Source organism: Elaeis guineensis, chromosome 1 (assembly GCF_000442705.2).
Source record: "Elaeis guineensis isolate ETL-2024a chromosome 1, EG11, whole genome shotgun sequence".
NCBI lineage: Eukaryota > Viridiplantae > Streptophyta > Magnoliopsida > Arecales > Arecaceae > Elaeis > Elaeis guineensis.
This window is the reverse complement of record NC_025993.2, coordinates 13,547,386-13,575,381: the sequence shown is the minus strand read 5'-3', so window position 1 is coordinate 13,575,381 and position 27,996 is coordinate 13,547,386. Positions and strand designations below refer to the sequence as shown.

Below are 27,996 nucleotides of genomic sequence, written 5' to 3'. Positions count from 1 at the left end.
TGAGGATGCTAGGACTTCCGATTCCAATCCATCTACGCTGCCCTCACTCTACTGTCACCGCTCGCTTCTCTCTCTTTCTCGGCTCTTTAGCTCCCCTCCATGCTGCGCCCGCCCCTGGTTCTGGTCTTGTTCTTGGCGTGGGTTTTTCTTGAATCCCAACAGCATCTCGTGATCGCTGGAGGTCAGTTCTCATTGCTCCTTCCCATTCCCTTTCTCTTTACCTTTTCTATCCTCTTTCTGAGCTAGAATGACTTTTATGCTGGTTTGAGCTTATTTTCTGGTGGGAGTATGTGAATCTGGAAGTGGATTCTTGTTTGAACTATTGGGTGGTGTTCTGTTGTTGTTTTTGTTCCCATTAACTTACAATGTGGGGTTGCTTTTTGTTTTTTTTTTTGCAGCTTTTTCTATGGAATAATTTGTCTTGCCTTCTTTTTATTTTGTGATATATATATGTTTTTGGTTTGTTGTGAGTGGTGTATCAAGGAATGGGTTTTCTTGGTTTATATGCTAAAAAAGCTATTTTCACAAATATGTTCTTCTAATTTTTAAATTTCTTTTTTTTTTTTGTTTTTTTGTTTTTGTAAATTAACGGCCATTGTTATGTTTGTATGTTATGTCAATGGGGGAACCAAGGGATACTGTGAGCCACATGGTGTTAGATAATAGGTCTAAAGCAACAAATTATAAATGGGATCATGTCAATATACAAATTATAAATGGGATCATGTCAATATGCGCATGTGGGGACAATCGATATTGTTATATGCTTTGAGATTTTGATGTTGCAGACATAGCATCTTGGTAAAGTTAACTGATAGTTTGATTTTTTAAATGATTTGGCAAGTTTAGAACATTAAAGCACTGTAAAAAGTTATAAGGCTCAGAGGTCTGTAGATGAGATGAATAGTTTCTATTCCAACCTTTGGGGCAACTCTTTTTTAGGTTGTGCTTTATTAAAACCTTGGACAGGTAATAACCTTTTCTAAAAGTACAAGGATATTGAGATTTGATCTTGGAATATAGCGAAAAAGTGAAAGCTACTCCTGAAAGATTTTACTTTTTTTCAGAAATTTTGGAAAGCGTATTTAGAAAATCAAAAAAGAAAAACTTGGTAACGGAACACCCATGTGCCAAATATTCCTTTACAGGGGATTGCCCCTCCTATGAACCATCAAACGGTTGCTCATGGAATTGGATTTAGAAGGCCATCTATAAAGCTACTGGTTTGATTGCTTATAAATTTATTTTTGGGCTTGGTTAATGGTCAAACCATTCATGTGCTTGAAAATTCTTGGATTAACTTTCTATCTAGCTTTAGACTGCCCACCATGATCAATATGGATCTTTTAGTTGAGAATTTGATTGCCAACCAATTGCTTCTTCCTTTATGTAACTGGAACTCTACCCTCAAAACTACTACTCTGCCACCCAACATGTTACACAATATTAAGCTTGGAGCTTGTCTTTGTTCAAGCGTGGTTTGAAATTAATTTCTAGCCCAAATTTCGAAAGCAAATTTGATTTTTCTTATTATCTGATTTGAGTCCAATTCGAGCTTAATTTCAAATTAAGATGAAGATTTGCCTAATCGATCAGCTCGATAGCATTAAACTGAGCTGAGGTCAAATAGCCAAAATCAATTTGCACTTGTATGAGGCTTAATCTAATCTCAACTCAAGCTTGAATAGAATCTGTGTTCAATCTTGAATTAACATTTAATTGATTCGAACAATTAAATTTATGTATAAAACATAAATCTAGAAACCTTATTATTAAATATATTATGAAATATATGATCAAACTATAAAACAATTTAACAAGCATCAATCAAAGCTTTTATATGATAGTATATATTACATATATGATAATATGTTCTATTATATGATATTTTCAAACCTTACAGTGCCAAGCCTGATCGAGCTGGGCTACTTTCAGGCTTGGTTTGAAATAAATTCTCAGGCTTGTAAACCAGATTCAAGCTTAGTTTGAATAATTCTGAACAAGCTTGATTTGAGATTAATTGACACCAAGCTCGAGCTGGGCTTGAATTCTTTAGATGAATCGATATGCTTATACAATATACTCACTATACCTTCTGGCCATGCTTCTTGACTATAAGTATAATGTTGGGGCCCTAATCAACAAAGATGTGTTGCTATCCATGAGGTCAGCAAGTTTGCCACTTCTAACTCCTTTTAACAGTGTGGTGGTCAGTGTTGGCTATGGAGGATCAGATCCCGTTAGACAGGTGACTCTATTCCTATGGAAACTCTACCAGGACAGGCTCCCTGGTTTAGAATTCCTTCACTGGGTAGGTTTGTCTAGACTCGACAGGGGTAGGTGCAGAAGCATTGTATTTTGAAATTTGGTCTGTTCTGCAACTCCTTCCACTGATCTTATAGTCTTTCTGGTTGGCCTCTTGCTGGGAACTTCCTCTCCAGCTAACTACTAGTACAGCTTCAGCATAGCCCATCCTTTCATATGTACCATGGCAGATCTGGAATGACCGCAACGAGGACGTCTTTGATCACAGTCCAGTGGTTCCCAACTTTGTCATCCATTCTGCTCTCTTAAAGGTGAAAGAATATCAGCAATCGATTTTGAAATTAGTCAATTTAGTTAACTGGGCTACTTTATCTTCCAACCTCTTTCATAGCCTCCATATATCATCCTTCAGTTCTTGGTACCCCTACCACCTTGCTGGCTGAAGCTTAACTTTGATGGCTCCCAAAAACCAAATGGTGTTGGTGGTGTTGGTATTGTTCTATGTGAATCAATGAGACGGCTCTTGGTAGCTGTCATCATTCATTTGTCAGACCATTTGTAATCATGGTGGAACTGTATGGTGTTTGGAAATGTTTAACAGTACTCACTTTGCTAAAAAACTATTAAGGTAATTTGGATTGAAGGGATGCCTGAACCACTGGTCTCCACTAGATACAACTCAAGGTCCTACCATTCGTGCTTGCTGGATTGTGGGGATGTCCTTTTCTCTCACCCTTTAGTAAAGATCTCTCACGTAATCATGTTGCTAGTTGGTTGGTTTCAGAGTTTTCCCACTGAAATGTTGATGCTTTGGATGCTAGAGGAATTGGGTTGGAGTCAGTTTAGTTTTTTTCCTTCTTGTTGGAGACTGAGCCTCCTTTTGCTTACCTGTTGTTGGAGATCCAGCCTCATTTTTCCGACCGAAAAGAAAACAAAAAGAAAACTAGGCATTGAAATTAGTTTCCAGTGAGTGAAAAACCTTTTGGACCATGCAGTCACATCATGAAGAAAAAAAAGCCAATATTCCCTTTGACACATGTTCTTCATCAATTATCACCTTGAGAGTTTCTCTTAAGAGAATTTTAAGGGATAAAGATCTATTGCCTATTATATTCCAACCAAATTGCTGCTATCCTATTCATGATCATTTTACTGGTGCTCCATACTACAGAATTTTATCAAACCATGCACCTTTGCATTGTTGCAGACCAGTCCCACATTGGTTAGGTCTAGCTTTTGGTTTGGACATTAGCAAAGTGTGAGAGTCAGCTGTCACATTTAACATGTGTGCGAGTCCGCTGTCCCATTTAACAGGCCAGTCCCTCCACTCTATCAGCTATCCTTCACCACTAGTCAAGGTTTGCTGTCTTTATACCAGATCTCATTCTGGTATCATACTGGTCAAGTGTCAGCATCCTTGGTATGGAGATTAGTTTGGCGTACCGAGACTTGGTACACCTTCCCTACTGAGTCTCAATTTGGTACCAAGACAGTAATGTATGCTTAATGCGGGCAAGTATGCATCAGTACGATAAACCTTGCCACAAGTTGCCCCTCTATAGGCTCTACATCTGCTATGTCTGGGACCTGGGTTTGTCTCATGTACTCATGCGCCCTTTTCACTTATCAGCTTAAGCTTTTTGATTGGATGTAACATGCTTACCTTACATTTCAAAGTGCTAGCAAGCTTGCTCTTTTTTTGCAGTCTTTTTCTAAACCTTAAGGCTGTCATAGTCACTCAAAATATGAATCTAAAATTGTCTTGCTAGATGTGGCATCTCCAAATACAGTTTGTTACTTCCGGTATAGAAACTTTACTTTCGAAATTTTGATTATTTGATATATTTATATATGCTAGTTGTTTTGACTGCGATGAAAATTTCACAGCTTGGTATCCTTGATGTTCTTTACTTTGAGTGCTGCATATTTGCTTGATTGTTTCTGTTATGCTTTCTCACGGGTCATTGTTCTATTTTTGTGTTTCTTTTATGAAATGTGTATTCATAACTAAATGAGCTTTTGCTTGAGAATATCTTACTTTGCATCAGTGGCTTCACCAGCCTTATTTCAGGTCATTATGGATATTTGATTCTGCCTGGAGGAACCAAGTTCTATTGTTTGAACGACCTTTTTCAGCTTTATATACAAAAGCTCTATCTAGCTAGCTAGCCTTTGTACTAGCTCACACTAGTTTTCCACATTTTTTCATACTGTATGGGACTCTAACACCCCCAGTCATGTATTTTCTCCATAAAAGGCTTGATGATTTTGTTGTTAGTACTATTCTATGATTAAATCCTTCTGCTAAGTGTCATCATGATTCATTTAGTTCTGTAGCTATATTTAACAGAAAGGTGTTAATTTATGAAGTTTATTTTATCCGTTCATGCAGATTGTCCCTTGGATTTTAGTTGGGCAAACTTTACATTGGCAGCTTCTGCTTGTTCAAATCAAGATGAGCGAGGGAAATGCTGCCGATATATTAATGCATTTGTTGCAATTTCCATTGCTCGTTTTGCAAATTCAACAGGCAAACTTGGAGTTCCATCAGCATTTTCTGATATCTGCCTTACTTCCGTGTCTGAAACATTCATGTTATATGGAATCCCAACTAGTGCAACTGCAGTTTGTGGACTGGGACCGAAAATCCGAGTTTCTTATCAGTGTGAGGGGAGAGGAACTGTCTTGGAAATGATGCAGTCTCCTAAATTTACTGATGTTATTGGAAACTGCAAGGTGCCACTTTCATTGGACAGCAGTTGCAAGAGGTGCTTGAATTATGGCATCATGTACCTTCACAATCTTATAGGAGCAGATGACAATGTCACATTAAGTGTCTGTCGCAATGCAGTGTTTGTTACACTTGCAACCCAAGGTGACAACTTGGTAGCTGTTGACATGGCCAGTTGCTTCTTTGGGGTTCAAGGGCTTAGCATTCAACCAGGTTTGATTATTTTTAGAATTGATTGCTTTTCTTTGACTAACATAAACCCCTTAATACAATTATTTGTCCATGTCCAATGATTTTTTAAGTGCATAGCTTATGCTAGAGATGATGAGATGCCAAACTTGACCTTCCTTTAATCTAATAACAGGATGTAAAATAGTTAGGACCAGATCGTTGCAGAATAATCTATTAGGAAAATATGTAAGCAATTCTGGAATATGGAATTGATACTTATAGTAACCTTCTAATTCCATTTTTATAATATCACTGCTCTGACTTAATTGGTGCAAGAAGCTATAATATGGGTGCTCCTGTTTTGCTCCTAGAGTATCAGATCATATAATATTTTATTGACTAAAAGAATATCTGAGTTCTTTAGAAATGGAGAGAACAGTGATATCTTTTAATGCTCTTTATTACATAATGCTTGTCTGTATGTTAAAAAATTCAATCATAAATCCATTTTTTATCAAAGAAATGTGAACTTGTTTGTGAAAAAATCCCTCCCATATGAGGGAACAAAAAGGTTTAGAGTTCCATGATACACTTGTTTATTTACTGGTTTACAGTTATTTCTAATGTTTTAAGCATCTCATAGTCAATTCTTATGATGAAATGCAATTTTGTTGAAAATAGAAGTTAATGTAATGGCTTGGTTAATTTTGATGGCTATGAGATATTATGCTGTTATCATTCAACTTATCTTAGATCTACCTTGCAGTACAATGCGGAGATAGTGTAAAGAAAAGTTATTGGGTGCTTTAGAGCGATGACCATGAGATATAATAGGGTATTAATTCTTATTTTGGACCTATTACATTGAAGGAAAAGGAGAGAGTATGAAGACATGCAATAGAACTAAAACTGGGTTGATGAGGAGGGGAGGTGTCTTTTACTTATTACCTGATCTATTTGTGCTTGTGAGACCGAATTAAAAAAAAAAATGTTGAATAAACAACATTATGGTCTGCAGTGTTTTATAAGCACGATATCCTTGACAATAGAAGGGTATATGTGGTAAAACTATGATTATAAGGTCAGAACACTACACTGTAGGGGTGGGGGGGGGGGGGGGAGCTGAAACAATTGAGGGCAGTGAGGTGAGAGTTGACTGAGATGGTAACGATACATGCATAGAAGTTTTGTGAAGGTCCCAGTTAGGAAAGAGCCTTAGATATGTGTCAAAGGGATAGCAAAAGGGAAAAGAAGGCCCATGACAGCGCAGATGGAAGTTGTTAACATGGATTTGAAGAGACAGCAACAATTGTTGTAGCTTGGGTAGTGGTGGTAAGGATGGATCATATTTTCAACCCAACATAGTTGGAATAAGGCTTGGTGGTCGTGACTATGATTATTGGTAACCCAATTCCCTTTCATAATGGTTAAAGATAAACAATTCCAAACCTATAGAATAAGGGTTATGTATATAGTACATCAAAACATTTGAAAAGTATTTTAAGTCAATCTGAATCCATACTTCTGTGGAGACTTTCAGAAAAAGATAATCACTTACCATGCTTCCAAAAACTTTGACATGTTATTCTACCAGTCCATTATTCCTCGGGTCATGTCAATGTTTTAGAATTACATCATTATAAACTTTCAATTTCTATTCATGGTTCAACACAAGGCCTAAAAACTATTGAATAAATTGGTTGTGCACTAATTGGGTGCTTTCTGCATTGTTGCAAATCCTACTAATTTTCTTTGTATGACTTTGTCCTCTTCTTAAAAATTGTGATCGATGAATGTTGCAGAGTCATCTTCCCAATTACTCACCCCCCCATCCTTGCCAAGTTCTGATTCTTCTCAAGCCCCAATCAGCTTCTCAGTGGCATACCTGTCAAGAAACATCAGCAAGCCTATCGGCTCCCATTGATTACAGGAATTGGAATTGGGGTTATAGCAGTGTCGATTCTACTGCTGCTAATTTTGATACTACTTATTCACAAAAAAAGTAAGGAACTAATGAGTGCGGATGATCCCAATGAGACATCACAGAATGGCTTCCCTCCTACACAAGTCCGGAGAAGTCAGGAAGGTATAATATTTTTTTACCACTTTTTCTTGTGTACTAGCAAATCATCTATGATCAAAATTGTGCTTCATCTATGTGTCAAAGACATTGATAGTTGTACTCTGTTAGGTGAAGATGGAAACAAAAATATCATGCAGATGAATATAGAATAGCAGAATAATAAGAAATAAAATGATTAGGTTCCTGAAAAGAAAATGGTAAAATTTGCCTGATTTTATAATATTGACAACCTTTAGAAAATCATGTTTCATCTTTGTTGTTTGGCTATGATCAAGGTTTTGAGTTTCGGCTAAAATTTTTCTTCTTGGCTGAAGCCAATCCAAAAACTGACTTAAATTTATGGCTTCGGTCAATTTCAAGGGATTTTGACTGGTTTCAGCCATTTTTGGCTGGAACTAACTGAAACTACTACCTTTTTAAAATGGCTGGAACCAACTGAAACTACTACTTAAAAAAAAAAAAAAAAAAGAAGGGTTGATCAGTAAATATGTCTACGTTTGTAAAATTTATAAATATAATTCAATCAGATGTATCTAAGCTGTGCTATTTTTGTCACAACTTTTTAATTTATTTAATATGGTGGGTTAGTTGAAATTTAGTCCATAAAGGAATCAACACATTTATGTGTTGTGTGTCTTTAAGTATATGCATTACTTCAACTTGAAAAGATGCATGTGCATGGCTGTTTTGAAAGCCAGCTTTTTTGGGAGATAAGGATCTTATGTAAGTTCTTCAAATCTTGGGGTGTATCAGGGACTAGTGGCATCAGCTTAATGCCTGCCACCTTTTTTTTTTTCTTTTGATTGCGGCAAAGAGTAGTAGATATCTATAATTAGTTTCATACTCTTTTCTAATTGAGTTAATTTATGCTTGATTATAGAATATTAGGTATTAAAAGTTTAATAAGTAATGCATCAAGCTTCAACAAGTTCAGTTTTAGTATAAAATTACCAACGTATAAAAACCATTGTTTAAGATATCTCAAGAAGATAAAATGATATAGAATAACTTTTTTTTTTTGATTTTTATATTACGAGAACTTATATTGACTTCTTTTGACTGAAACCTCAAAACTTGGAGTGAAGCTGCTGGAAGAGCTGAAAGAGATGGTTCACCGAACTGCCTCAAATCGGATGATTAGGGGCATGCTGAACTGTATCAGTGGCTAACGGTGCAGTTCGGGCGTTCGATTCAGAATGCCGGTAAAAAGGAAGTGAGGGAGAAGGAGAGAGAGAGAGAGAGAGAGAGAGAGAGAGAGAGAGAGGAGAGGAGGGTGAAAAGGCCAGCGGTGGTTGGCAATGGCTTGCCGAGGCCTTTGAGGCTTCGCAGTCCTCGATAGGGGTGAGCATGGTCCGGTTTGGACTGGTTTCATGCTCAAACCTAAGCTGAACCAGTCCTAAATGGTTTGGCATTTGTAGAAACCAAATCGGACCAATAGAAGATTGAAACCAAACTAAACCAACATGATTTAAACGGTCTGATTTGGTTTGGTTTACCGGTTTATATTATTATTATTATTATTATTTTTTTTTTTTTTTTATGATTCATGAAGACTTATTTTCTTTTCACATAGGAGTACCATCAAGAGAATTTATCAAGTAAAATGATTTAAATTGACATAAGATATTGTCATTCAACAAAATGAAATTCTTAAACAAATATCATCATTAAGGATTAAGATAAAGATCTCCAACACATTACAAAAAAAAAAAAAAAACAATCTAGTAAGTCACTTAGAGTTTAAGGCTAATGAACACAAAATCAAATTGATAAATAACACCATAAATCCAGAATTGTTTTCTAATATATTAATACTCCAACATAAACAACACCCTAATCAAAATATCATCGTTTTATTAAAGATGGTCTGGTTCGGTTTGAGAATGGTTTTATTTAGTGACGAATCTGAACCAATCCAAATCTATTTTTTATATGTCAAAAACCAATCAAACCAAATCGAATAAAATTTTAAACCAAACCAAACCTGTGGTTTGGTTCGGTTTCATCGGTTTGATTGGTTCAGGTTCGTTTTTTGCTCACCCTTACTTCCCGATCCTCCGCAAGATGCGAGAAGAGAGAGATATATAGAGAGGGGAAGGGAGAGGATAGGAGTGAGTGGAAGGTAGGGGGGAGGCCGTTGGATGGCCCAAATCTGTGCCATGGTCACTGCAAGTTCTAAACAAGGGTGTTCTCCTGTTTCATTGTTTTTTTTCCTTAAAAACATGATAAATAGTGAAGCCGATAATGGGTTTGTCGGCTTTACTAAATCCATTGCTGGCTTCACTATTTATCACATTCTATGAAAAAACATGATGAAACGGGGGAATACCCCTGTTCCTATGGGTGGCAATTTTGTCCGACCTGCCAGGTACCCGACCCGATCCAAAAGAGATGGATTTTATTTGATCCAATTAAAATCCGGGGTGGGCATGGGTTTTAGTAAAAAAACCCCAAGCGGGTTCGGGTTGGATACGGGTAATTGGATGCCCAGCCCCAAACCTGACCTACTATATATAAATATTATTTAAACTTATATATATTTGTATATATATTTGTATATATATATATGTACCCAATACAAAATCTTACCATTTAAACTCTTAAATATAAAGACCCAACACAAAACCCTAGCTTATATATCTAAGCTTTTTTATTTGGCCGCTCCAAGCCTCCCACCCGATAAGGCTTTGGGAAGAAAAAAAACTTCATGCCTCCCTCTTGATCAAGAATCCTATGGACGGAAAAGACAAAGGAAAAACCATGGGAAACCATAGAAAAAAAATCAAAAAAAGCAAATAAAAGACAGAAAAATTAGAAGGTAAGACCCATCCCACATAGATTGCATTTTTTTTTTGCTTCATTTTCTTTTCATTTTATTTTCTTTTTCAGAGATCTACGGAGAAGGAGAGCACCTAAGGAAGTTTGGAGGGGTTTTTTCATTTTTTTGGCTTCTTTTATTTTATTTTTTTCTCATTTCATTCTTTCTTTGGGAGATCTGTGGGGAAGGAGAGCACTCGAGAGGGATCTATGGGGAAGGGGAGCACCTGAGGGAGATCCATGGGGAAGGGGAGATCTATGGGGAAGGGGAGCACCTAGGACTGAGCAAATAACCGAAACCTGAAGAAACCCACCCAATTTGACTCGATAAACATCGGTTTCGGTTGGTTGAAAGACTTGAATCGGATTGAATCGGATTGTGATTTGTAAAAAATTCGGTTAATTATGGTCGGTTTCTTTTTCTACATTTTTAACCCGTGTAAAACCCAACCTGACCGATCGATATAGTATTTTCAATACTTAGGCTGTTTGGGGAATTAAAAATTGGTAATTATGATATGTTATGTACTGACTTATGGATGTTATAAAATTATTATATCCTAGTTTTTATATGAATTGAATGGTGAATTGGTTTGTGATGTTTAGAATCAATATTGGATCAACATTGAAGTCCAAACCAACACAACCCACCCGAATCTGCTACAAACCGTTAACTTCGGTTTCAAACGGTTTATATACGATAAATGGTCGGTAGCGGATTGGATCTTTTTCAATTTGATTAGGTTCGGTCGGATCAAATTTTTCTCTCAACCTGATCCAACCCGATCTGTACTCAGCCCTAGGAGCACTGGAGAGAGATCTGCAGGAAAGGAGAGCACCTGAGAGAGATTTGTGGCGGTGTGAGTTGGTCCCTTGAGGTTTTGAGAGCTTAATCTTGGTAGAAGAATGATTTTTTTTTTTAAGGGTTTGAAGGATTGTGATGAGGCCCGACCGGATCCGATCTAACCCAGTCCGCCCCGACCCAAGGCAAAATGGATATACCCGACCCAAGATGGATATGGGGCGGATATAAGTATGGATTATTTATGGTGGGGTGGGTATGGGTATTAGTCGACCCAACCCAAACCCAACCTATTGCCATCCCTGCCTGTTTCGAACCTATGGCGACCACGAGATGGATTTGGGCTGTTCGGCAGCCTCCCTACCACCTTCCCTTCACTCCTCTCCCTTCCCCTTTCTCTATCTCTCTCCTCTCTCATTTCCTCTTGTGGAGCACTGCGGAGACCAAAAGGCCTTGGCGGCCTTCCGGTGGCCACTATCGGTGTCTCCGTCAGCCTTCTTTTCCTTCCATCCCCCCTATCTCTCTCTCTCTTTTCCTCATCGGTTCATCTTTTGTTTTCATGTCGGTTTAGGCCCGATACGATCTAGTGCAGGACCGTATCTATTCGTACCGCCGGCTGGCCAGCATGGGGTTCGGCTTCAAGTCGGCGATCCTTGGCTGAAACTGTTGAAAGTGAAGCTTTATGTGAGAGACTAGAACTGGAACAGAAATCTTGTTTTAGAAACTTGTCTATGATCCTTGGCTTATCAGGGTTTTGTTTTGACTGAGTAATCCCTAAGATCATTTTGGCATATGATGAAACCAAAAATGTTTACTAGGTAAAAAGTGAAACATCAACTCATGCTTTAAAAATGCAGGATGATTGCTGATCGTATTTGGCAATGGCTTTAGTGATTTTGGTGATTAACACTATACAGTGGCTGCTTTGACACCTCATTAGGGCAATACGCTTAATTTGAGATCTTGAGTAACTGGTTATGAGGACCTTTTTCTAGCCACCTTTTGGTTCTGTGAATAATCAATTTGACATAGGTCATTCTCCAGGTCCGTCACCTGTTTTCCGAAGGTTCAACTACAGTGAATTAAAGAAGGCAACAGAGAATTTCATCACTGTCATAGGTAAAGGTGGTTTTGGTACTGTTTATAAGGCTAAATTTAGTGATGGTTCCATAGCTGCTGTGAAACGGATGGACAAAGTTTCGAAGCAAGGTGAGGATGAATTTTGCCGAGAAATGGAGCTTCTTTCTAGACTACACCATCGCCATCTTGTTGCCCTGAAAGGATTTTGTGTTGAGAGGAATGAGAGGTAGTGGTTCTCCTTTTCAACATTTTATTTCTTTCTTTCATAAAATATCTATGTTATTGCTATTTGATGTATATTTCCCTTGGATCACCATTTGCAGGTTTCTGGTGTATGAATACATGGCAAATGGAAGCCTAAATGATCATCTTCATTGTAATCCATCCATCAGTTTCTTGTTGCCCTTTGAGTTTATTTTTTTTCTTTTTTCAAGAAAATTAATAATTCCTTTTGCCTATGCAGCACCAAAGAGAAAGCCACTGAGCTGGAAGACCAGAGTACAAATTGCCATTGATGTAGCCAATGCTCTGGTAAAGCTTATTACTGGCATAATCAAAGGAAAAAATAAATAATTCTATAATATCTTTTGGAGGTTGGATCATATATCATGCTGCATCATATCCAAAGCATTCAGCTTATTGAATGGTCTCTTTAATCCCGTTTCATTACTGCAATCCAAGTTCAGTTTGTCTTTTCAGAACTCTTTGACGTGCCAACCTGAATCCTTGACCTCTTGGGAGAGCTGGCTTCTAGCCTACATTGCATACACAATGATCATCCCAATTTATTTTAGCTGGCTTCTAGCCTACATTGCATATAGAACGATCATCCCAATTTATTTTCTTTTGTCCAATCATGCTGCCCTGAAGCTTCATGTATTGTAGTAAATAATATCGTTTTCTGTTATAGTTCTAGCATCTGCCTCAAAATACTCATGTCATCTGTATCAGCCGTATGCTTATGTATCTGATTTCATGCCCAACATGTTGATACCTACACTAAAATGGTCCTGCTGATGTCTACATTAGAATGGTCTCGGATCAAATTTCTGATTCCTATCTTTGTTCCACTCATTCCACCTGTTTGCTACTTTGACATCTACTTCTTTCTCCAGGATGACTGACACTTGGGAAATGATTAACATAATTAACATCGTTGCCCTTTTCATAATCTCAATGATGTTTCACTGCATTTACTTTCTCTGGAAGTGATTTCTGAGTTTGTTGTAGAATTTTGTTCTAAAATTTGATTTTGTATTCAATTTGATCCTTCCTATTTTGTACAGTTAAACTGAACTTTTGAAAATGATTAACGTACTTAGATTTGACAGTCTTGTTATAATCTCAATCAAGTTTCCTTTCATATATTTTTCTCCAAAGTGATTTCTGAACTTATGGCGGAATTTTGTTTAAAAATTTTATTTTTTGTTCACTCCTATCTTATCCATGACAAATTTACCATGTCTCAAAGGTGGAAGTCTCCATTCTCGGCTTTGTAGTTAAGATCCGACTCATGGCTCCCATAGCATGCATTTTTAGTTGTACCATGTTGCACACTTGATCTAATAATGTTCCTTATTCTGCACCAAAGAAGGTCTTATTCTAGTGTAAAATATGTGTCTCTTGTGCGAAAGAAATATCATGTGCATGCTCCTTTTCTTCAATCTTCATTTGTTGCCCAAAGTTGGAAAATTGCCTAAATAGCTGAATTTGTCATATTGGCTTTCTAGATCGTTACAACTTATCTTAATCTGTGTTCACTGTTCAGCTATCCTCTGCTATGTCTTTATTGCTTAGCTAGTAAGTCTCATCCTGTAGTTTCTTTGTTGTTTTATATATTGAATGATAAGCTTATGCTTGTCTAGCTTTCTCTATAACTCTAAAATACCATTGAAATGACACCAACTAAAGTAGCAAAGCAATGCAAATGATTTGCCCATTCTGGAGTTAATTTACAACCTATTAATCAGCTGACTTTAACCCGAGTGGTAGAGTTAGGAAATTGTTCAGGTGGGCAGCTATAGGATGCTGTTTTAATGTTAAAAAGATGCCAGACATACTCCAAATACATCAGTGGAAAAAATGAATAAAAATAGTTGAGTGTAAGAGAATCAACCTATAGTTTGATCAATCTCTAAATTTTCACACACCCTTCAACAATCATCTTGATGATAGAGATTAAGATTTGATCCAACATGTTGAAACAATTTGGAAATTTACAAATTTAACATATGTAGTGCATAATGTTTCTTGACAATCTAACAGAGTAGGTGAAAATGAATATTAATATAATCTAAGAAAAATTCTTCTTTTATTGGTAAAAAAATAAGTAAAATATCCATGACATATCTATCATGCTATATATTATCAATGTTCTAAAGCAGGATGATAGAAGGAAAATAATGAATTATGCATGAGATGCCCTGGCTCCATAGTCGAAAAGAATGCAAATATGTTTTGAGCCCTAAAGTTGCCACAGAAAGCCTTTTACTCCATTAAAGAAGAGGGAGATAAGGAAAAAAGAAAAATATCAGGTAAAGAAATGTCTGGTGCAGGTTTGTGGTCCTCTTCTTCAATCACCCAACCAACTCGAGACATTGAATAGGTGTATCGCCAACTTTAGTGTCTAACTTGTATATGTAGAATGGTACTTTGGGACTTATCTGATCATATTAGATTTGACAACGTTTTGGAAGTGCCAGGGAAGTAAAGTTGCCCTTGCGGTTGGGGATATGAGTGGGGTCTGCCTTTATCATTTAGTCTTAAATGGAGGATTTCCAAATTCAGTGAGGGAATATACTCTTATGAATATCTAAGCCAGAATTTTAGAAGGCAAATCCTAGTTAAATTCCAGATTTATAGGGGAGGAATTGCCCCTAAATAGGACTGTTGGTATCTTGAGGAGCCTTCAGTGTTAATCAGTGTTTAAACTTTTAATCATTTTTGGCATGGAAAACTGATATAATATTGACAATTATTTTCTGTGATGTAAACTAATGTTCTAATTAGACATGGTTGAAGCCAGATGTTTTGCTGGTTGCTATCAGATGGACATATAATTCTTATAAAATTGAATTTCATTTCCCTGATATAGTACCTTTCTCTTATTTTTGTTTGTTTGCAAATCTCAGGAGTACCTCCATTTCTATTGTGATCCTCCCCTTTGCCATAGAGACATTAAGTCCAGCAATATTCTTTTGGATGAGAATTTTGTAGCAAAGGTACATACTTAGATTGGATTGTGATGTTATGTTTCAGTTCATTAGTTTCAAAAGTAAGTCTTTGGTTTGTGCATAGGTTGCTGATTTTGGTCTCGCACATGCTTCAAGATATGGTGCAATTAGCTTTGAACCAGTGAACACAGATATACGGGGAACCCCAGGTAAGTTTCTTCCATTCCTAACACTTATATGATCAGTGTAAGTAGGCAGTCGTATTGAAATCTCTATGTTTCAATTGTAACTTTTCTTAGGTTTAACCTCATTACCTCCGCAAATCTTTCTGAGTGATAGCTCATAATTTAGTTAGATGAAAAATTGATGGATCATATGTAAAAATATTGTGATGGATACTGAACTTAAGCTAACTATTTATGAAACCTCTCTGAACACCTTGATCTGCTTAACAAAAATGTCCATATTTGTACTGCGATGTCCAAGCATCGTGAAGCTGTATAAGTGAAGGTTGGTGTTTTATCCAGTGTCTTGGCCAAATGACATGGTTTTCCAGGGCCTTTTTGTAAATATTCCCATTAGTAGTGAAAATGAATGGAGTGGTAGACTATTTTATCCAACATTCATGAGATATTTCATGACTTTCTTTAACTATGTTCTATGGTATATTCTCTCTTCTTATCTTCTCTTTTGATTCTCCATGGATATATTTTTCATGGTGACAGAAAAGTTCAAGGCATTCTGCTAGTCTTGAAGTTGTCTTTCTATAACATCAAAAGTAACTCATTGTTCTTGTTGAATGAATTAACAATCAGCTAATGAGGAATGCTGAATATATTATGGGCTGTAGATGCACATTTCATTAGACTTTAAAGCAAAGTTCACTGTCTTGGTACCGAACCTCGTACTGGTACCATTCTATTATAGTGTCAGTGTGTGGTGTGGTACGAGATTGCGTGGCGTACCGAGTGTCGGAATGGTAATCAGTTCAGTATCAGTACAATACAGTATGGTATTGTCTAGTACAGCAATGCTTTAGAGTATTTAAAGATACAATTCATCTATACATGTGCAAACCTTGCTTCAGAGTACTTAAAAGATCCAATACATCTATGCATGTAGCATACATGGTAGGGTGCCATCTGGTTTAATTGGTAAAATCTCTGTATGGATCCAGCTTTCATCCTGCTTTTCGACCGGGCTTCAGTATGTCATGATTCTCTGGAAAAAAGTTACAACTATTGACAGTCCAAATCTCTTACCTCTCTTGCTGAACTCTCTATGTATTGCAGATTGATATTTTGTCTACTGATGTTTGAAACTTGCAATAGGCAAGCTCTAAGAAAGCTTTTGATCTAAACATGTTAACATTGTCATATCAAGACATGCATTTACAGTCATAGCTGTAACTTCTTTAAATACTCGATCCCACAAAATTTTGGAGACCCAAAAGAGCATAAAGCTTAACTGATGCTGCACATGGTTCTCATAATAAATTGGCTGAGTCACAATCTTGGCCTTTTGATAGGAAATCTCTCTATCTCTTGCTGTCGCATTTGTGCTGTCCTCTGTGTTTTGTACTTGAGTCAGTGTGATTTTCTGATGGCAGTCTGAGTCTTCCCTTGGCTCAACAGACCCAAGTCAATAGTAAAGAGGAACCAACCATGACTTAGCCACATATCTGACAAGGCAACTATCTGCTCTCTCAGTTGATAGACTACCTCCGATACTTACACAAACTTGATTCTCTCTAAGCCTGTTGGTTTAGGACTCGTTTGGTTCGCGAAAAGAATTTTTCTTCCTAGGAAATAACTTCTTAGGACGTTACTCTCTGGGAAGTTATTTCCTGAAAATAGGATTTTAGTATGTTTGGTTGATTATGAGAAAGTTACTTATTGCAGAGTAATTTATATTTAGTTGAGCATCCATTTTTTTAAGAAAATTATTTAAAATACCTATTATACCCTTAGTAGATATAAGACCATATCTTTTTGCTCCTAAACTTTATATAAATATAAATATTATATTTATATTAATATAAATATAATACTAATATATTATAATATAATATTAGACTATAAAAATTTATTGTGTTAATATAATACTAATATATATTAATATAATATTAATATTTTAATATAATAAATTTATTAATATAGATATAAATATAATATTAAATATAATATAATATTAATATAAATATTATATTAATAAAAATATTATATTAGTATAAATATTTAAATAATATTAAAATATAATAAATATTATAATATTAATATTATATTTATATAAATATTAGGATAATATTAATATAATATTATATCACTATTCAGTATTTTATCCTAATCATCTATCGATATTTTGCAAAATCTTAGCCGTAGATCTAAAGGGGTATTTTGAGAAAGAAAAAAGTATGATCACTTCTCATCCTATGGGAAGTGTCAAAATCCTCCTTCCCCATGGGTTTTCACTTCCCATGAAATGTGAAAAGTGATTTTTCATGGAAAGAGTTTTTTCCACACTCTCTTCTCTTAAAACTCCAACTAAACAAGAGGTCCTCTCTCCACTTCTCAGGAAATACCTCTTCCCACCTCCACTTTCCGTCAACCAAATGAGTCCTCAAGGGTTGTTTAAGACTTGGTAGAAATCCAAAGGCTCCAAACTCTCCTCTATTCTAATTGGACCTTACTAGCACAAAATATAAAATAAAAAACATTCTAGAAATGTCTCTCTTTACCCTCATGTCATGAGTCAAGCCATTGTCTATATCTCATTGTTATGAGTGGTTGCCATGACAATTTTTCATGCTTGCCATGTGATGATCTAATCTCAAACTGCTAGCAAGCATGCCAGGTTGAGTTTGCTTCTTTCTTCTAATCTCTCAATCTCATATTCCAATAATAATTGGAGCTTTTCATTGATGTTTGGTACAATTGTTTTTTTTTTTTTTTAAAACCTAACTAGCATCTGTAGAGTTTCATTACATATATATAACTCTTAATTCTCTATAAAATACTGTATAATGGCTTTTAGTTATTACCTAATGGCTATTATAATAGGTTGGTAAATAAGGGCACTTGTCTAGGAAATAAGCTGACTAGGTGAGATCCCTTGCAATTAGTTTAGGTTTTCATTGAAAAACTATGAGCTATTACTACTGTGGATCATAGTGTGGTCCACAAACTAAGAAGGCCTATTACATTGCTTCCTTCAGAAAAGGTGTTAGGGCACAACTGATACTATGACCTTAATGGTTATATATATCAATAAATTGCTATATGTAACTATAAAATTTTGCCTAAAAACTTAGCAAATCGCAAAACATGTCAACCAACTTATAGTTATTTGGGGACATGAATCTAGTATTATTTGTCCTTTAGATTTGAATCTACATGCATTTGCATGTAGACTTTAACCAATGAATATATATATATATATATATATATGCTATTGAAGATGCATTTCGAAATGAGGGACAAAAGCATCCGCAAGTATTACTTGTTTGCTGTAGTTGTTCTGGAGCTTAAAAAATAAAAGATAATAAGTTTAAAAGGCGTTCTTTAACTACTATCTTACTATTATTGTGACGGCACTCTGTTTTATAAATTATAATATTGACTAAAGAAATTAAGAAATAAGCTTAAGATGAGCTTGAGAACGGGAAAGTGGATTTTGAAGTGCATGCATTGTAAAATTAAGAATTGAATGAAAAAAATCGGTACTTTTAGAGTTCCTAATAGTGTTGGTGGAACATATCGGGAGAAGAGTTTGATATAATCTAGCTGTTTGGAGTCTAGGAGTGATGCCTGTGCAGGAATGGTCTTTGGTACAAGTTAAAGGTTGAGAAAGGGGTGAGTGGCTCCAAAAAAGAATTGGATAGTTCTAGCAAGAAAGAGATCTGAAGACACTACCAATTTTAGAGGATATGGCATAAGAAGATCTGTTTCTTGGACATGGCCAATTTAAGCCATAACAACCATAATTTTTGTATGTAGTGTATCAAATGATTTTTTTTTTTTTTTCGAGAAATATGGTGGGAATACCACCGCCAATGTTTGAACCCTGGACCTCTCCTAAGTGGAGAGGGATGCCATCCAACTAATCCAAGGCATGTTGGTTTGTACCAAATGATTAGGTACATCTTTCCTGTGATTGTTTTCTATTAAATTGAAAAATTGTAAACTTGAAACTTATTTTAACATCAATACTTACAGGGTATATGGATCCTGAATATGTGGTGTCTCAAGAGCTGACAGAGAAGAGTGACATATACAGCTATGGTGTTCTATTATTAGAGCTTGTGACTGGGAGGAGAGCAATACAAGATAGCAAGAATCTAGTTGGATGGTCTCAGAAATTTATGACAAATGATTCCAAGCTTCCCGAATTGGTGGATCCTGTGATAGGGAACTTGTTTGACTTTGAACAGCTCCAATTGATTGTAGGGATCGTACAGTGGTGCACCCAGAAGGAAGGACGAGCAAGGCCATCAATCAAACAAGTGCTCAGAATACTCACTGAGAGATGCAGTCTGGTGCACAATAGCTTGGAACAACTTGTGGAAGATGAAGATGACAATTACGTTCCGGAAAGGAATAGTAGAGTGAGAATGCACCCAAATGAAGTGATTCCTTACAGTGGTGATGCAAGGTGTCTTCAATCTTCTTCGAGTACTTCCAGATCCTGCTGTAGCCGGAGTGTCTTGCTTGAGAGTGGTTCACCACAATCTCCTGGCCTTAACTCTGTTTAGTTTTTTTTCTCTCAACCTTGAGTTTCTTTTTAGTGTTTGATGTTATTTTGCAACCAGACCACTCAAGAAATCAGAAGCTCAGTAGGGATGTGATGAAGCAAAGGTGATCAGCTTTGTTTTTCTGCTGCAAGCAAGGAATTGCCATGAAGAGTTCTATTTTTTAAGAACTCCAAGATCTCTGTTTTAAGCTCTTGTAGAAATTTAGAAATTTCTGCTGCTGTTGATCAGATATCAATTAGTTCACTTAGAAAAAGAAGTGAGAGAATGTACTTATAACACAAATCATTTCATATATAAGTAGTTATTGGTGCATCCAACAAGAACTAGAGTTGCTGATGCAAGAGGATGGCACTGTAATTTTTTGATGAAGATTTATTTATTTATTTATTAATGAGCTCGATACAATCGTTTGTTCTTTTATTTACAAGCAAGTTTTGGTGTATTTGTCCATGTTTAAAAGAAGGGTGGTGTCTTAGTGCATGGGCTCCCCCATTTGTGGAGTACAGGAAGGGTTAGATGTGGTGGTGTCTTAGTGCATGGGCTCCCCCATTTGGGAGTACGGGAAGGCTTAGATGTATGCAGTTTCTATAGTTTCAAACCCATGGAGCAACCTATTGCTTACTGTTGCCCAAGGGTCCACCCTATATTTATCTTTCCTCATTGTTTGAACTCTTTGCAAATCTAAGGTTAAACTTTTAAATGTGCTTTATCCTAAAAGGTATAATGCTAGGAAGGCATCCGGTTAGGAAGTCCTTAATTTTTTCTTAGACCCTTCCTGATTTAAAGTTCTGCTCGATGGTCAAAAGATTTAAATGAAGATGATAATGATGATGAAATTATTCCTTTATTTATTATTTTTAAACTTTGGTCCACAAAAGATAATGGTCATCGTTTAGCAGTTTACTGCCAAGGAATTGTGAGTTAAGATCATTGTCTTATCTAGGACAATGATCATCACTGTCTTTAGGTAGCTCCAATTTAGCTCAAGGTTTTGGTGATTCTTTTATGTTTCCATGGTTTAAATCTTGTTAAAGTATTCCAGGATTTTTCAAATTTGCTTATGTGTGGTGCTTTTTGACTCTAGAGGTCTTTCTAGCAGAGCGTACACGGTTAGTGCAATGTTAAAGACTTTACATCCAACCTTTAAGAGCTCCACCGTCGTGAAAAAGAATATTAGGGGGCATATCTGGGGAAAGATTATTGTTCTAGGCCTAATAGTCCAAGTCTGGTCTATGAGTATCTTCTAGATCTCCCTTAGGATCCTTCTTTTGTCTCAAATCATTTTCCACACAAGAAACCTGTGGCCTGGCTTGTTTGATTTTATTTGTTTAGTTCTGACCGCTTACATTCTTGTAGGATTGGACACCAATGGGCCATATTATGCTCTAGATAAATGAGGTTTTCTTACTTTCTTTGATGCCTATGTTTTGAAAAAGAGGGTTTTTGTAGACTTTTGATTGAGGTTGGGATCAAGCAAGAAGTGTATTTAGCTATCTTTTTATAGTTAAATATGTAATAATCAATGATCAATAATCTAATCACTAAATTTCAAAAAACACTAATGGAGTGCTAGTCCAAACAAGAATTTCTGTTAAAAAAACTACATTAATCTAAGAAAATAATATTAGTAATAAATTAACATATACGTATAAGCCATCTAAGAAATTAAGATATCTCATCATCTTTTGTCCTTCATTATTGTCGTTACCTTTTTTTTTCTTGTGGATACTTTTTATGTCTTGAAACAATGCTTTTTATTTTTTTTTAATAAGAAGTAGGGGAAAATATCAACTTTCATTTCATAGAGACAATGACGCAAAGGTTGTAAGAAGTCTAAAACGCTACACTTTAAAAAGCTAGGACGCTCTTTGAACACTTTCTTAAAGACAGTATTGATCCAAAGTAACCAATAGGATCCAGCTTATGTGATTAAAATAGGATAAATTGTCTGATTAGAGGGGATGGAAAGGTCACATACAAGGCCGGCAATGAACATTAACGTATTCGATAGCAACAAACATGTCTAAGGCTTGAATCAAGCTTATAAAATAGAACTGCATGCAGAGAGGCTGATTGGGCATCTCCCCCCCCCCCCCCCCCCACCAAAAATAAAACAGCCGTGTTACAATAGAAAAAGAGGTCAACAATAGACAATCAGTGCTAAAAAAAGTCCACAGTGGTTTCTTCTTTTGCACCACTTTGATGCTCTTTGGTGTTGAATTATTGGTTACTAGATAAGAATCTTTATCTACAATTGTCTCCTTCTCAAAGTAGGATGGTTGGGTCAAGTCTTAAGTGAATGCCAAGCTGTTAAATGATTTATTGGTTCTATTGTTTGAGGCTCGGGATTATAATTTCTAGTTCACTTTTAGTTAACTAGACGTAGTCCATTAGTTGATACCAAGATTCATTGCACCGATTAGTAACATACTATACCGGATATATTATACTGTACTAGTATGCAATATTATATCGTATCGATATTTGGTACGTCTTGCCATCTTATACAGTACTACATACCGAAACTATAATAAGATGGTACCAATATGAGATTTGATATCAAGATAGCAAATTTTAATGGACATCTTCTTTACATTAAAGGGGGTTCAATAATTTTACATGATGTTTCTCTCAATAAGTGAATATCAAAGAAATAAATGACATAAGTCTTTCAGGGAGGGAAAGAAAAAGAAAATTCTCTAGGGGATACAAAAGGAGCAAAATTTTAAGAGTTATTTATGAAGGAAAGCATACGAATGCCATAAAACAAACATATAAATGGAATAAAACTGTTTTAGAAATTTATTAGGATTATGAAATTACAGACCTAACTTATAAAATTGATTTGGTTTAGTTGAAAGCTTATTTATAAATAAAATAAAAAAAATGAAAATAGCTTGCATCAGGGTTCTAGTTGGTGGCAATTACTAGAAGTCACATCATTGATGGTAGAGGTGGGCCTAACTAGTGTGAATCTTGTGACAAGATGACTCTATGGAGTGGTCCCTCTCATAGAAGATTGCTTGAATCAGGGCTCTAGTTGGCGTCTAGCACTCAATCATAACTAAAGAGTCTATTTTATTGCAGATGTCATTGCTTCATGGAGGCAGAGTAGAAGATGTGGTTTCAGATCATATGGGCAACAAACCAGCATAACCCATTTACTGATAATGCCACTGCTTTGGACAGGGAGAGTTATTCTCAGACCATAAAGGCCAATGGCAAGAGGACTGAATTGATCAGTCTCTTATGAAATCGACCGGGATGCGGCTTGGCCGAACTCGAACTAAAATCACCTGGTCTAACCTTGAATTGAAATTTCAACCTCTACTACATTGTGGATCAGATATATAGATGTAGTAAACATGTCAAATAGCACCTCCCCAAGCTCAATCATAGAATCTCCTTCCATTGGAAGAGGAATGCAACCACTAGGCTACTGTAGTGTTTGTAACCCTAAAATGTGGGTTATCAAATTTGTGCTTCTAAAAGACGTTGAAGATACAATTAAGTGCTATGGTCCATGTTTTTGATGGTTAATGTCGGGGTTCTTATTGACTTGATTACACTTGAAAAACACATTGGATCGACATATATAAAAGACCTTAATGCGATCGAATGCGACTTGTTAAAGAGAGTCATGCTTAGATTTGAACATTTGATCCCATTCGAATAAGACTGGAATAAGTCATGAGTCACAAGCCTCATGCAACTTGACCCTGATGTTAGCCTTGGTTGCATTAAAGGTTGGTCACTCAAGGTGATGTTTACAGATAACAAATAAGCTAACCATAAGCTTTGGATATCCTGGGCCAGTGTTGGACTTCTCAGCTTCTGCCCGGTGCCTTGACCATACGTGTAGTTGCGGTGAAAACCAGGCTGGCTGTGGGTTCCCACCCTTTTGTACGTATCCAAACTTTTTATTGGTCCCTACTTTGTCTATGCTGTAACTCGTGGACTCCATGACGTTACACCCATGTTGTATTAGTTGCTGCGTGCTGGGAAATAGGACAATCTTATGGTGATCGGCCAACCACCTTAGTTTTAATAGATCCGATGGTTTTGATCCAAAAACTTGAGTCCAAGTGACAATGAGTTGATGTTTAATGGTCTGTTATTAAGCATTTTTCGCAAGTTAATTATGCTGCCGGCTGTGGTGGACCGAGAGAGAGTCTTGCCGGCGAAAGGCAGCAGTTTAAAAACATCTTATGAAACTTCAATCCATTAATTATTTTATCGAACAACACTAATAATCCTATGAGATTAACATTCTTGATCAATAGCTACATATGACTATAATTATAACCATGGAATGGACTAAGCAAGTTCATATCTGAAATATTTTGTTCTTAATTCACTGAACACATGCGTCATATGTGCTAAATAATAATTTCTCGTAATACCATTGAATTTTAGGGTCACACATGTGAACCTAGGATGGGTCCCGGCCGGTCGTTGATCTTGATGAATGCAGGTCGGGACAAGTGGCTACCTTTATCAAGCATTGAATAAAGAGAAGTCATAGCTTCTAGATTTGAACAATTACTTTATTTTGCACCAAATTAAGTAAATAGATTCATTAGGTGGGCATTATTTTGGAAGAATTAATGGTCCATCGGTTCTAGATAGATAGACTCAAAAAAAGTTAAATGAAACTTTGCCATTGCCTCATAATTGTCCGTATATAGTTGACATCGAATAAATGGAGCAACATAAAATGCTACACATATACTACCAATATAACACCACCATGTATAACATTTTATGTGAACTACTTGTAGTAGCTACCTGATTACTGTCCTTAATTACTACCTAACCACACAGTAACCACAATATAATCATATAGATCATTCATGGCCAACTGCATCTCCACCACAAGAGTTCATATCAAGCTAGCCCCCACATGTTCTTGACTTGGGCAATGTGAGCCAAAGCACCAACAACTTGGTGAATGCCTTTCCCCATCATTTCCCTCTTCTTATATACACATTAGCACAGAGACTTCCCTCTAGTCCAAGTGACACCACTACTACAACCCATGGCACTTTTGCCATCCTTCCACTGTGTCCTGTGGATGGCACTAACCATACTTACCTCACACATGATATTGGCATCAGCTGAAGTTGCCACATATATTGTCCATATGGACCTGTCAGCCATGCCTAAAGCCTTCTCAGGCCACCACAGCTGGTATACCTCTGTCGTCGCCGCCGTCGCCGCCACCACCACTGCCACTACTTCTGACTCGATATCTCTGACCTCGAACCTCATCTACGTCTATGACCATGCAATTCATGGATTCAGTGCTCGACTCTCGCCGTCGCAGCTAGAACAGCTCAAGAAATCACATGGCTACTTGTCGTCCTACCGCGACACGCCGGCGACGGTCGACACCACCCACACCCCAGAATTCCTCCACCTTAGTCCAAATTCCGGTCTATGGCCGGCCTCCAACTTCGGCAAGGACGTCATAATTGGGGTGGTCGACACCGGAATATGGCCGGAGAGCCAGAGCTTCAACGACGACGGCATGACCGCCGTGCCTGCAAGATGGAAGGGGTCTGCGAGCAAGGCACCGATTTCAGCTCCTCGGCGTGCAACCGGAAGCTCATCGGAGCGCGGTTCTTCAACAAAGGGTTGCTCGCAGCCAACCCGAACCTCACCATTGCGGTCAATTCCCCACGCGACACCGACGGCCACGGCACCCACACGTCCTCCACCGCCGGCGGGAACTACGTCCCGAACGCGTCCTTCTTCGGGTACGCCCCCGGCACGGCCAGGGGGATGGCGCCGCGCGCGCGGCTGGCCATGTACAAGGCTCTCTGGGACGAAGGAGTCGCCACGTCGGACATCATCGCGGCGATGGACCAAGCCATATCGGATGGCGTGGATGTCATCTCCCTCTCACTGGGCTTCGACTTGGTCCCCCTCTACAAGGATCCCATCGCCATAGGGGCCTTCGCCGCCATGGAGAAGGGGATATTCGTCACGACCTCGGCGGGCAACAGAGGCCCGAGTTTACAAATCCTGCACAATGGGACCCCATGGGTCACCACCATCGGCGCCGCAACTGTCGATAGAGAATTCGTTGGAATTATCGATCTCGGAGATGGTAGCTCCATCGTCGGGGAATCGCTGTACCCTGGAAGGTCATCTCCCATCAAGCATCCATTGCCCTTGGTATTCATGGGGTCTTGTGGCAACGAGACCTTGCTGAAGAATGTGCGTCACAAGATGGTCGTATGTGATGCCAAGGATTCTCTCGACTTCGCCATCGTCCAGGTTCAGTCTGCCAAAGTGGATGCTGCCCTCTTCATATCTGACGTCATCTTCAAGGACTTGGAGGCCCAATTCTCGTTCCCCGCGGCTATCATTAGCCCTCAAGATGGTAAGACCATCTTGGAGTACATAAATAAAGACCATGACCCAAGAGCCATGATAAGATTCCGGGAGACCATCCTGGGCACAAAGCCTGCCCCAATGGTGGCTGCCTACACTTCCAGAGGACCCTCCATGAGCTGCCCAACCGTGCTGAAGCCAGACATTGTGGCTCCTGGAACCTTGATCCTAGCAGCTTGGGCGCTGAATTCATCGGTAGGGTTCGACAGGTCTCATGAATTGTTTAGCCCATTCAACATCATATCTGGAACATCTATGGCTTGCCCTCACGCAGCAGGCATAGCTGCAATGATCAAGGGTGCGAGGCCGGATTGGAGCCCGGCGGCGATTCGATCCGCGTTGGTGACCACCACAAACCAATTGGACAACACCATGACACCAATTAAAGACATGGGGGATTCCAATCGGCCGGCGACTCCATTAGCTATGGGGTCCGGTCACATTGAGCCCAACAGGGCACTTGATCCTGGTCTTGTCTATGATGCTAGTTCTGACGACTATGTGAGACTCTTATGTGCCATGAATTATACCATCCAGCAGATAAAGACGATCACTAGGACTTACTCTTTCGATTGCTCGAAGGCATCTTTAGATCTCAATTATCCATCATTCATTGCATTCTTCAATCCTAACAAGACTACTACTAGAGATAAGGTTGTTCAAGAGTTCCGAAGGACGGTGACAAATGTCGGAGACGCGGCGACTTACTACTCCAAGGTGGTAGCTATGAAGGGGTTTTCAATCACTGTCATGCCAGATATGTTGGTGTTTCACGAGAAGTATGAGAAGAAAAGTTTCACCATCATTATTGAGGGCCAGATGGGGAAGAAGAAGGATGAGGTTCTTCATGGTGCATTAAGTTGGGTGGATGATAAAGGGAAGTATGTGGTGAGGAGTCCTATCGTGGCAACTACCCTCCCCTCGGCCCGGTTGTAGATCGTTAGGACGAGTGTCACCATGTCACCTCTCCATGTCTTTCCCTTGTTATGTGTTCCAAGTTATGTTCTAACCAAAAGTGTAATTGGCAAGGATCAAGAAAATTCCCCAGCAGAAACATGTGCATTAATTTGTTTATAATTCTGTATGACATCAATTAGTTGGTCAAAATAACCAACTATGGTTCTTTGCTTATGCTTGCATGATGGGAGTCAAAAAAATCTTTATTTGAGGACGAGTTGCTTGTCGTGAATCATGACCAACCTCCTTGTGGACCCTTAATCTCCAAGCATGATTTTTTGAAATCGCCTACCTTCTTGACCAAGGCATTTTGTTTGGTTGGCTGTCATCTGCCGACCCATTTTAATCATTACAACTTACAGAGCATTCTCATTTAAGCTTGACGCTATGGCAGTTGCATGGACTCATTGAGCCATGACTGATAAGTAGGCATATAATTCACCTATCATGAGACTCATAAAATTGGTAAAATCTTCGTTGGCTTCAAGCAGTGGTGGAGCGTAAGAAGGGCCATACTTATTATTTATATATTTATATATATATAGTGACTCTTTCAATATTTTAATCTTACATATATTATAAATCCATCAGTTTGAAAAAAATTATAATTAATTTATATATTAATTTTTATTAAAAATAATATTTTTTTTAAAAAATAGTTGTTTATTTATTTTTTAATATTTTATTTATCTTTCAATTTTTAATGTAAAAGAGATTATTGAGATTTTTATGCAATCAAAATTATTTTACAGATGGCATAAGATAATA

At 37.6% G+C, this 27,996-nt stretch overlaps 2 protein-coding genes across 2 annotated transcripts; both read left to right on the top strand.

Moving 5' to 3' along the window:
* Nucleotides 1–20: 20 nt before the first annotated feature.
* On the top strand, nt 21–20,091 carry LOC105038044 (probable receptor-like protein kinase At1g49730). The gene is given in 10 exon segments (XM_010913730.4): nt 21–181; nt 4,658–5,209; nt 6,970–7,023; nt 7,026–7,253; nt 11,914–12,175; nt 12,273–12,325; nt 12,413–12,480; nt 15,081–15,170; nt 15,247–15,331; nt 19,337–20,091. Coding segments are annotated over 10 exon segments (2,010 nt in total). The 5' UTR covers nt 21–99; the 3' UTR covers nt 19,873–20,091.
* Nucleotides 20,092–24,891: 4,800 nt separating this feature from the next.
* LOC105038043 (subtilisin-like protease SBT3) lies at nt 24,892–27,410 on the top strand. The gene is given in 2 exon segments (XM_010913729.3): nt 24,892–25,430; nt 25,433–27,410. Coding segments are annotated over 2 exon segments (2,295 nt in total). The 5' UTR covers nt 24,892–24,910; the 3' UTR covers nt 27,208–27,410.
* The last annotated feature ends 586 nt before the right edge of the window (nt 27,411–27,996 follow it).